General features: G+C 26.1%; 1 protein-coding gene across 1 annotated transcript; it reads right to left on the minus strand.

Annotated features, from left to right (window-relative positions):
- Positions 1 to 7,139: 7,139 nt before the first annotated feature.
- Positions 7,140 to 7,858, minus strand: LOC136092059 (deoxyuridine 5'-triphosphate nucleotidohydrolase-like). The gene is made up of 2 exons (XM_065819777.1): positions 7,710 to 7,858; positions 7,140 to 7,509 (listed from the first exon to the last, which is right to left on the minus strand). Exons 1-2 carry the CDS (start codon positions 7,856 to 7,858, stop codon positions 7,140 to 7,142), a joined length of 519 nt encoding a protein of 172 aa, XP_065675849.1.
- Between the last annotated feature and the right edge of the window lie 4,216 nt (positions 7,859 to 12,074).

The raw sequence follows: 12,074 nt of genomic DNA on the forward strand, positions 1-12,074 counted from the left end.
TTAGAATGTAATAAACGAATTTTTGTATTATTTTTATTGATGGTAAAAATTTTAATATTGATACGATCAAAAGTGTTTTCGTAAGCAAAAGAGTGACACAAATTTAACAAAGTTTGAAAAGACATATTTTTAGATTTTTTGCAAGATAAATCTTGCAAAACGTTTTTCGAAGCGATAATATTTTCTTCGTCTGAATTTTCAAAAAGGAGTTGTAAAATGTTTTCTTTAGATTGTAAATCTGTTGTATTTTTTTCCAAAACTATTTCATTCCATTCTTTAATTGTACACACATTCCATTGACGAGCCAACAAAGAGATAAGAAAAGCCGAATAAAAACATAAACCAGGTTGAAACTATAATCCAAAAACGTTTTTCTTGTTTGTTGATAAGACAATTTAGTATAAGAAAGACCTTTGTTTGATTTTTTCCATCGTGTGATGGAATGAGGTCTATACCATTCTCCAAACCATTCGTCTACATCAATTTCTTTGATGTTTTTTTTTTGTTCTTTATATAAAACTATTTTTCGCTTTTTTTCGTAGTATTTTTTGTTGCTCTCCTTCTTTGTTTTAATTTGTTTATCCGTCATTTACATTTTTCTTTTATAACCAACAATTCAAAATTTCGTAATTTCATCATCGATCTTTCTATTAAATTAGATAGCGATTTGATTTTAATATTACATAATCGTATCAACCTCCATCCACTGTCGTTTTCTAAAATATTAAAAACGCCTCGAAGGTTGGCATCTTGAATAAAACGTAAATTGGTTGGTTCTTCTAAAGGTTTTATAGAATAAACAGGTGAATGGTAACAACGTTTCATTATTTTACAATAACCATCTTCAATAGATTTGCAACATAAAGTAACAATATTAAAACCATTAAAAATTTTTGAAACAAGTCAACAAAATGAGTACTGTTTTTCATTTCCATTTCGAATCCTTCTAATGTTTTTTGTTCTACGTGATAAACAATTTCATTTGGACTTTAAGTTTCTGAATTAAGTTGCAATTCTTCAACAATATCTTCATCTTTATCGTCTTTGATTAAATAAAAATGTTCTCTATAAATACTGTTGTTACTAAATTTAGTTTGCTCTGTTTGATATTCAAATTTCATTTTTTATAACCTGAAAAAATTACATGTATTTTTTATAAAATTCTAACACATCCGAACTAACACTTATATTTTTAAATATTTTTCGCAATTCTTTTTTATTATTATGAATAATATAAACATCTTTATTATTACAAGCTCGTGATAAAGAATCGTAATAAAGGTTATTATTAAAAGCGTTAGAATTAAAATTAATAACTGCTTTATTCATTGTACTTCCTTGTGCTTTAAGCACAGTAAAAGAAAAAGCAAATCGTAAAGGTAAACCCAGTCTTGAGGCTACAACAGTGTGAGAGCAATCTAATATCTCTTCTTTTACAAATTCAATTTTAACTTCTCTCGCATTCATATTTACCCAAACAGCATTATTTTCTATTAAAGTGACGATACCCACAGTACCATTACACAAACCTTCTTCGACATTGATATTTCTCACAAGCATAACAACAGCACTTATTTTAAAATGAACAGCTGCAGGAATTTAAAATGAATTTTGTTTGGATTTTAATCACATCTTTAGCGCAAAATCAACGTCCTTCGTACTTTATATTAGCCATTTTTTTATTGTTATAATTATCGACTTCCATATTTTTAAAAAATAATTTTGTATATTTATTATTAATATTTTAATCTTTTTCATAACATCGAGTCATAAAATAATCTAGAGTTTGCTCTGATACTTTACCGAAACGTATTTCGTTTAAAGCTTCAAAAAATTGAGCATCTTCTTTATGTCTAAAACATTCGGTTAAAACAAGAACTTGTGTCATGTATTGTTGCCATATTTTTGATATATAACCACAAGCAATCACTTGTATACCTCCAAAAAGTTTATCGTCGCATTGTTTAATTTTGCAAGCTATTAAATGCAATAAATCAAATGTTTGAGCGTTAAGCATCAAAATTTCATCAATAATCAAAACATCAACATCCAACCAACGTTTTTTAACATCGAAATGCATAGGTTGCATATATTAATCTAAACTTTTAACACCTGTTTCTATACCAGCAAAAGTATGTATAGTAGGGTAAAGTGAATTTTAGTTTTTTTTACAATTTGTTTAGCCTGGGTGTGCAAAAGTTGTCTATTCATTTCAGAAATACTCTGGAAAAATATCAATGCTCTAGGAAATTATCTTGAGGTTCCTCAAAACCTTTAAAATTCTAATGGGTCCCTAATATTATGTAAAAAAAAGTTTTTCAAAAGTATGTCATGTTGGGTCTCAAAAGAAGCAAAATTTTGTAAAAATTTTAAAAATAACAAATTTTTTTTAAAAAAAATTGTTATTTTATAGTTTATTGCAGAAAAAATGACCTTTTAAACTAAAAATGAAAAAAGCTTGTTTTTTTAGATTATAATTTCAAAAACATCTTAAATAATGATTTTTTTATAAAATAATTGTTATTTTTGAAATTTTTATAAAATTTTGCTTCTTTTGAGACCCAACATTACACACTTTTGAAAAAAGTTTTTTACATAATATTAGGGACCCATTAAAATTTTAAAGGTCTTGAGGAACCTCAAGATAATTTCCTAGAGCATTGATATTTTTACAGAGTATTTCTGAAATGAATAGACAACTTTTGCACACCCAGGCTAAACGAATTGTAAAAAAAAGTAAAATTCACTACAGCCGAATGTATAGTCACACCATTTAATAAATAAGCTGCTTTTCCTGTACTCGCTGTAATATGTATTGTTTTATAAATTTGTATACTTTGAGCAATTTCTTTCACTATATAACTTTTTCCACATCCAGCACCTCCAGTAATGAAAAAGTTCACTCCATCATCAAGCCATTGAAGAGCTTTTTGTTGTTGGAAAGATAACATTTTTTAATTATTTGGTGAAAAAAAATGACAAAATAAATTACAAAAAAAATTATTTTGAATATTAAAACATAACAGCGAATTTTACAAAAAACATCAAAAAAATAATGTTCGTATCCATCTTTTATTCTATTGTAGATAAAAACCATTGTCCTTGTTGTCTTTAAAAAGCACTAAAAATTTAACAGCTAATGTTTCTTCTTCGTTCAACACGTTTTCTACTTTATGGTTTATAATTTGCCTAACGTGTAACAATTTCATCAATTTTTTATCATTTTCACTATTTCTAATTATATACGACATTTTTTTATTATTTGCAAAAAAAAATAACAATATAAATTACAAAAAAAATTTAATACAAAAATACAAAAAAATAAAATATAAATTTTTATTCGAAAATTCCATTAGATATTTTTCTTCAAATCATTAGTGAATATATATTTTTTTAATTTCTCAAAATTTTCTTGACAAGAAATACATGGATCAAAACCACAAATCATACATGATTCCATCTTTACTTGTTTGAAAATCTTTTATTGGGTATTCAAACAAAGCAATTCTAAAGTTATCATACACAGCATCGTCAGTAATGATATCATAACCACCAACATTATTTTTAACAATATCCATTTCGAGAACCAAATCCATTTTTATTTTGTAATCTAAAAAAAATCAATATATTTTATATGCTTTTCTAAATTCTACTTGAATAAAACAAAAATTTATTCTACAAAATATATAATGAGGTGTACATTCACGAAAAGCAATTTCATATAATTTATCATATAACTCTCTATCGTGCTTTTTACAAATAAAATGGAGTAATTCTTTTCGACAACCAATTTTTCTTACAACTTTTTCACAAATTTCTAAATCTTTTTCATCTAAAACCTATCATCGCATTGGGTTAAATAACATAAAATAACATAAATATTCCTTTTCCATTAAATACTTTTCAATGCTTTTCTTTTCCTTTTCTTCTGAATAACTTATAACTCGTAGTTCTTCTGGTTTTATTTCATGAACTTCTTTTACAAAATTATCAAATTGTTTTTTACTCATTTCAATTTCCTGCAATGGATAATTTAAAGTTACTGGAGGCAAGACAAATCTAAAGTTATCATACCCAGCATCGTCGGTAATGATATCATAACCAGCATGATTATTTTTAACAAAAACCATTTCATGATAAATTTCAAAAATAATTTTACAAATTTTTATATAATATTACAATTTTCAAATATTTCAAGTACTATTTCTTTAATATTTTCTTCGCGAATATATCGATGATGTGATCGAAACTTCGTTTACAATTTTCACAAAAATTTAAACCAACACAATTTTCTTTCGAACAAGATTCTGCTCCTTGCATTAACATTCGCATCGATTGAGTATCATCATGCATAACAGCTGTTTTTAACAAAATTTGAGTGATGAAATTCAAAATTTTTAACATGAAATTCAAAATCTGACATTTTTTTTATTATGTAATCTAAAAAAATACAATAAAAAATTATTTATCTACAAATTTCTTTGAATAGGCATTCCTCGCATACACAATTTTAGTTTTATGACAATATTGACAAAATTCTACATATCGATATGGTGAGATTGGTGGTCTAACAAGACTATTTGATGGTCGTATCACTATATTTACCATTTTTTTATTATGTAATATATATTGTTTAACCTAAAAATACAAAGTTTTTTTTATAAATACAAATGTAAAAAATAACTAATCCAAGTTAAAAAATACTCATTATATAAAAAACATTTACAAAAAATTACAAATTTTGAATATTTGTAAACATTACAATAAAATAATTTTTAATAATTTTTTTAAATAAGTTTAAATGTTTTTCATGTTTCGATGAATAAACAAACTCTTTCAAAGCAACGTACTTTTTTAGGTGTGAAAGCATAACACGTTCTCTACTTTCAAATTCTTCTTTTTTTAATTTACTATATATTGATCTTCGTCGATACCGTTATCTGATATAATAATCATATGCGTAATGACCTCGGTTAGAAGATTACGTATGTATAAATACTTTTTAATAAACTCATTATTTTCATTAATTATATTTATTACTTTTTCCATTTCGCTTAATATCTCCTCTTGATGATCATCAAATTTTAAAAATTCACGCAAAATAACAAAATGAAATATAACACTTGAGAATTTCTCCAAATTATGCCATAGGCATAGGTGATGATCGCTACTATTAACTTCATTGCAATGTTCACAAATTCGTTGTGGTAATTTTTGATTGAGAATATTTGCATATTTCACAATATGTTTAGTATTTGCTTCTTCCCATAGATTCATTTTTTTAATTAGTTGTCTAAAAAAAAATTTACAATAATAATAAAAATATCAATAATAATTACAAAAACAAAACACTAGCATGAAAATTAACAGTCTTCAACATTGTTCTTTTTATCAATCTAGAAAAATTTTCTCTCAAGTATTTTCTACATTCTAAAATTTGTTTATCTTTTGGTGATATTGGCATTTTGTATTTCTGCCAATGATGAAAAATATTAACGGATTTGTTAGATTCTATAAAAATTTTCGAAGGAACTTTCAAATACATATTGTGTATTTTTATATTGTTCCAAAAATAAGACTATAAACCGTCATCTATATCACGAATACAATTCCTCATTTCTTTTAATTTTTCTTCATTAATTTTATTCATTTCATCGATTTGTAAAAACTGTAACACATCTTGAAACAAATTATACATAGCACTGCTCTCTTCTTCTATCAAATCCCAAGTATTTACTTTTGCAACAGTTTCCTATGTTTTTTTTATTTTACCTTAAAAAATATTTACAATTCAACTGACAAATTATTAAACGTATATTCTAAATCCTGATTATATTCAATATGTTTATAAGCAAAAGTTAATAAATCTGAAAAATTTTCTGCAAAAAATTATAAATTATTTATAATTAGTTGAGTAAAACTGTCCATTTCCATTAAATTTATTTCCATTAAAATATCCATTTCCATTGAATTAAATTCATATCTTCTAAATGTATCTTCTTTTGAAACACATTTGTTCTTAATCAAAGCAAAAATATCCAAATATGCATCTATTTCTTCTAACGATTTATTTTGAACAGTTTGAATAAATAAAGATTTCATATTATCAAAACCAACAACTGCATTACTAAATGAAATGGTATGAAAGTTTTCAACGTAACCACATATTCTTTTTAAATGACAATATTGTTTGCAATCCAGAATTAAAATAGTATCCCAAGCATCCTTGATTTCATAGCAATCCATTTTTTAATTAGTTTTTCTAAAAAAACTTTACATTTAATTTTTACATTTAACTACAAAAATAAAAAAATTACCTAATTTTACACTTAATATACAAATTATTTTCCACTAAATAATTATCAATGCTTGATTTTTTCATGATATTACAATTGCCAAAACCACAATTTTGACCATCTTTTGAAGGTCGATGAAAACAAATATTATTCTGAGTAAGAAAACTTTTTTAATTTGAACACCATCAGGACCGCATATCTTAAAGTTATCATTCTGTTTAAAAAAGGCCATTTAAAATCACATCATAAGGCGCAGATTGCATCACAATATATAAATCCACTTTTTTATCATCACAATCGTGTTTATCGCATTTCATATTTACGGTTAATCTCATTACAAATTGATATTTTTTAAAGTAAAATGGTACTCTATAACAAGATTTGCGAACATCTTTAAAATTATTATGAAAATTTTTTAAAATCCTCATTTTAGTACCATCTCCAGCATTATCATACAACTCTTCTAAAACTGATATTCGAAAATCGAAATCTTTCATTTTTCTATTATACAACTCGCTCAATATAAGAGTTGAATTGTCGGTATAAATGGTCATAGTAGGTCTGAAATTTTCTTCTTTCTCTTGTTTATTTACTCGTGATCCGTCAGTTTCGATTTTATTTTTATCTTCAATACCACATTCAAGCATATCAGCCATAATTTTTACTAATCTAAAAAATAATAAAAAAATAATATTTAAGTTCTCTAAAAAAAAATGTTACAAAATTATTTTCCCGTGGAACCAAACCCACCATTTCTTTCTACATCTTTAATCATTGGCATTGTCACTCTACGACAAGAACAACCATCAAATTCTATAACTGATTTTATGGCTTTAAATGATTTCAAAAATCCTGAGCAACAGCATCTCCACGATAAATAATATAATCTTTTATCGAATGATTGATAAGTAGCACTTTAATTTCGTCTTTATAATCAGCATCTATTATTGCAGGAGCATTAAACACTATGACGCCATATTTAAGAGCGATACCTGATTTGGAACATATTTGACCTACTAAATCTGAATCTATTTTATCGATATATACTCTAGCACTCACTAAAATACGTTCATCGGGTTGAAGTATGTAATGCTTTGTGCTTCTCAAATCAAAACAAGCACTCTTTTTTGTTTCATTAAAAGACCATTTATGACTATCTCTTATTTGAATTGTTTTAATCTCTTCTACTTCATAAAGAGACCATTCTCCAACACTTTTTATATTTAATCATCTAAAAAATGACACAAGAATATATATAAACAATATACACATTATTTTTGAACTCTATAGAATAAACTATTTATTCTCTTTTTTTTCTATGAGAAACAATACAATCTTTAACCTAATTTACAATAAAAACAAAATGAAAATATATTTTCACAAAGATCACAATGACCAAACCAATTATAATACAAATCAAATTGTCTTATATCTTTTTCATTTAAAGCTCTATTAAAAAGTTCGTTAATACAAGGTAACAAAGGAATACTTGTAATAAATTCTGTATCTATCCACATTTGATAAAACAAATTATCAACATGTTTTACTAATTTAATTAACATTCTTTAAAAAACCTTGTTTTGTTCTTGTTTTTATATCTCTTTTTTAAACTCAAAACAGTATAAAAGGAGCTTATTATAATTTAAAACTTATTCAATCACAACTGAAAAAAAATGGAAGGCTACAAAGTTGCTTATTGCAATGATAACAACTATGTCAAATTTGCAGATTTGGCATCGGCCACTTTGTGGCTTGTTGAATTTAAAGAAGAAAAAAATGCAAAAGATAAACAATATTCAACTGTTCCTCTCAAACCACTTGCACATTTAAACTATGTTTAAAAAGAATTAATCTACAAACCAAAAAACGTTGGCTGTGAAATATTATGACCGTGGAAATACAGAGATATGTGTGATCTCAACAAAAATACTTATTCAGAGCTGAACTTAAATTAACCAAAGACGACACCAAATTTAAAATTCCTAAAGGTGAAATTACTTTTAATGTGGTCTTTTAATTTAACCACAACAAAATGACAAAAAAAGTGTTAGAAACTTTGATGGATAATATGTAAGCTGCTCAAAACAGAGCTTACCTAACTGTAGCTTATCCTAAAACGGGTATATTAAAAAACGTCGAGTTTAACGGATATACGATTCGTTTAGCAAAAGACGACAATGAGATTCATATTACTGAATACGATAGAATATTATCTGCAGAACCTTCTTTCCTCAACACCATCAATAAAAATGGTAACCATAGAAGTTATAATATGAATCTAAAAAAAGCCTGCGAATCACTAGCTAAAAAAGAAACGAGTGAGGCGAAAAAACCAAAACTCGAAGTACAGGAAGACGAAGAATAACTATTTATGTAAAATATTTTTCTTGTAAAAAATATTTTTTAATTGAATTAAAAAACCTGTTTTATTATCAAAAACTTGTTTTTTATTTAAATTTTCCTATAAAAAGAGTTGTAAAAAAATATTCTTGTTCATATTTGAAAGAGAGAATGACTAGCAAACAACTTGATGAAAGTCTGATCACAGCTGTTCAACTTTTTTATCCTGATAATGAATTACATCCTATGCTGCTTGAGTTTCATCATTTAAATAACACATATGAAGAATGGCTGGATATTATATTTTCCTATTTAAAAAATTTTAACTTGGAATTAAACTTGGAAGAAGAAAAATTTGTCGATTTGTATTATATTTTTATAGCTAAAGACTATGAAAACTCTCTTCATCTCTTTGAAAAAGCATCTCGTCGATATATGACTTTTGCAGAACAATCACCCTCGTGGATAAATAGCATGTTTGAAATATGTCATACGATCAATGAGGATTTTTTAAATATAACAAAAACAATAGTAGACAATTGATATGAAGAACAAAGAAAAACGTTGGATGGGTTTATTATAGTTTACAAACTTTTTTACAAGACAACGAATCAAAATAAATGTACTTCATGGAAAAGCAAACTTAAACTAACTTTGAAATATTATTTTTTGTTTCCTTATATGACCGACAGATGGGAATGCGACGAGTTGAAGAAAAGTTGTAAAATATTTGAAAATGTTTATCCAGTTTGCGTACAACAACTTTATTTTTCGTATAACGACAAGCTTTTTCATAATGGATATTACACCATTTACACGCCTGTTTATGAATATTTTTCAGATAAAAAAATTCACACAGAAGGTGATAAAGTTTACATTTACAAAGCTTTCAATCGCTGCAATTTTTACGATAAAAGTTTAATAGAAATGTTTCCTACAGCTCGATGGTTTTTTTTCCTTAAAAGAAACTTTAACATTTCAATCATTCTATACAAAAAAGAAGATCAAGTTTATAATTACGATAATGACAAAGCCGTATCGAAACAACCTATACTCAAAAACACTCATTACACCAAATATAATTTGAACACGGAAGAAGGATTATAATCAAGACATTATTTTAATTTTTTTTTCCATATCTAAAAATTGATATACAAGTTTGTTTATTTGAAAAATATTATCAAAACATTCGCATTTGTCATTTTTTAATAAGTAAACACATTGTATATTGTCTTTTATAAAATTAATAAAACTTGCGTATTCAACAACACTAAACTCTGTATATTGTTGTACGTTACCATCTTTTATAAAACCATTGACAAAATCTTCTAAATACAACACAAACATTAGAGTTTCATATTTCGGGCAATGTTCATGAGTATGTTCTCTAGTATTATTGTGCTGGTAATGTTCTAGACATAAATTTTCGTTGTTAACATATCTAGGTAGTTTACTAATTTTCGGAAATAATAATCTGTTTAAATCAAACCTGTATATTTTCTGCTCTTTTATCGTACACAATACATCTTTTTCCATATTGCCACCTTTATAAAAGATAAGATTGTGTTCATATTTTGAAAATACCGCTTTTAAATAATCTACAACAGACCTACAAAATATTATTTCGCCTCTATATTTAAAAGTAGGATAGTACTCTAATCCCTGAATATTATTTAGACAGTACAAATATATTTTTTTATCTTTTTCTTCTAATCTTTCAAACTTTTTACAAGGAATCACTTGCGTGTGAAAAAATTGCTTATCGCTAATTGAACGCAAACATAATTCTGATACAATTTCTTCCCCATTCATGAACTTCTCGGTTGGTAATAAATTCAAAATCCAACATCTACAACTAAAAAAAAAAACTTTTTTATTAAAAAAGAAACGTATTCTTTTAATAAAATGAATAAAAAAATATAAAAACGTCAAAAAAATTTTTTTTTATTAAATTTTATTAAAAAAATAAATTGCGTTGATAGCATCATTAAAAAAATCCACAATTATTGCGCTCTGTGTGCCCTATATGAAGTATCTAAAAGATATAAACATCATGAAAACAAGTCTGGAAATTCTTCGCCCTCGTCTGATCATGTAGAAAAAGAACATTATACAGATAAAAATCAATTGATTTTCTACAAAATGTACTTGATTCTAAAAGAATAACAATAAATTCTTACAGTATTAAAAAATGTTTTAAAAACAGCCAATTTAAAAATTTGCTAGAAAATCCTTAACTCTGCCCTATTCATCTCGAGCACTTTGATGATTTGAAAAAGGAACATCTCGACAAAAACTTTATAACCGAATACTATAAATCCAAGCTTACTGTTTTGTTGCTAGAAAGAGATATAAAACCTACTTTCGATCAAAGAGATGGCAATCAAACAGACGGTTTCGTTGATACGTTTACTACAAAAATAATACCTACCGTCTCCTCTTTGATCGAATAACTAGATGGAGCTTTAAAAAAGAAATCTGTTAAAAGAAACATTGAAGGAATTATAAAGGAAATAACCAGCGATAAAAAGACTTTATTTGGTAATATATTACACGCTATTGTAACCATATTTATTGCGAGTTTTTTTAGTTTAGAAAAAGAAGAATAAATGGCTACCGATGAATCTTTGTCTCATTTTTTTAAAAATTCTAAACTTAAAAATTATTTTATAGGAGTTTAGCTTTTGACGAGCTTAGTCAAATGCAGACTCATATTCATATTATTAATAATATGAAAAAAAATGGTTCTTTTATTATTTACAACAATGAAACTACAAAAGAAGCAGGACGACATTGGAGAGTGTCGATCAAAATAGACGAAGCTCATTTTTTTTGTTTTAATAGTTTAGGAGAAAAAAGAGTATTACAACAAATTCCTAAACATTTAAGATTTAATAGACATTTGTTTGAAGCAGTAGAAGAAGTAAACACCAATATACAAATCAACGCTATTAATATTAACTACAACGAAATCGGTATTAGTTCTTATATACGACAAACAAATCATTTCCCTACAGAATGGACAGCAGAAAATCACAAATTTGTTGGTTTACTAAACTTATTTTAAAATATAGCGAAATGAGCGCTAATCAAAATGTGTTTTTTTCATATAACAATTTTCCTTTTCAATGGAACGATAGCAGTTTATGTGGAGCGTTTGCCGCCTATTTTGTAGCTCTTTTATTTCGCAGTGAAAATGTTTTATATAGTGAACAAATTTATTTACCTTCGTTATGCAGATTGCTAAATTACTACTTCTTCGAAGTGACAACTCTTTATGCTTCACCAGTAATTCAATTAAATCTTTATCCATTTTTTCAATTTATTAAAAAAGAACTCTTTCAATATCTCGATGATACTGCCAAAAAACTGTTTGAAAAAGACATGCATTTGCATTTATATATGAGAAAGCAGGAAAATCTGGAACGAGAGCTATTG

This window comes from Hydra vulgaris, chromosome 15, assembly GCF_038396675.1.
Source record: "Hydra vulgaris chromosome 15, alternate assembly HydraT2T_AEP".
In the NCBI taxonomy this organism is placed as follows: domain Eukaryota; kingdom Metazoa; phylum Cnidaria; class Hydrozoa; order Anthoathecata; family Hydridae; genus Hydra; species Hydra vulgaris.

Bases quoted from the DNA above. Each gene is read 5' to 3' on its own strand.
- LOC136092059 (XM_065819777.1), bottom strand. From the start codon at position 7,858: ATGTTAATTAAATTAGTAAAACATGTTGATAATTTGTTTTATCAAATG. The intron at 7,510-7,709 runs GTATTATAATTG...AAATATAAAAAG, and splicing joins GATATAAGACAATTTGATTT to TGTTGGAGAATGGTCTCTTT.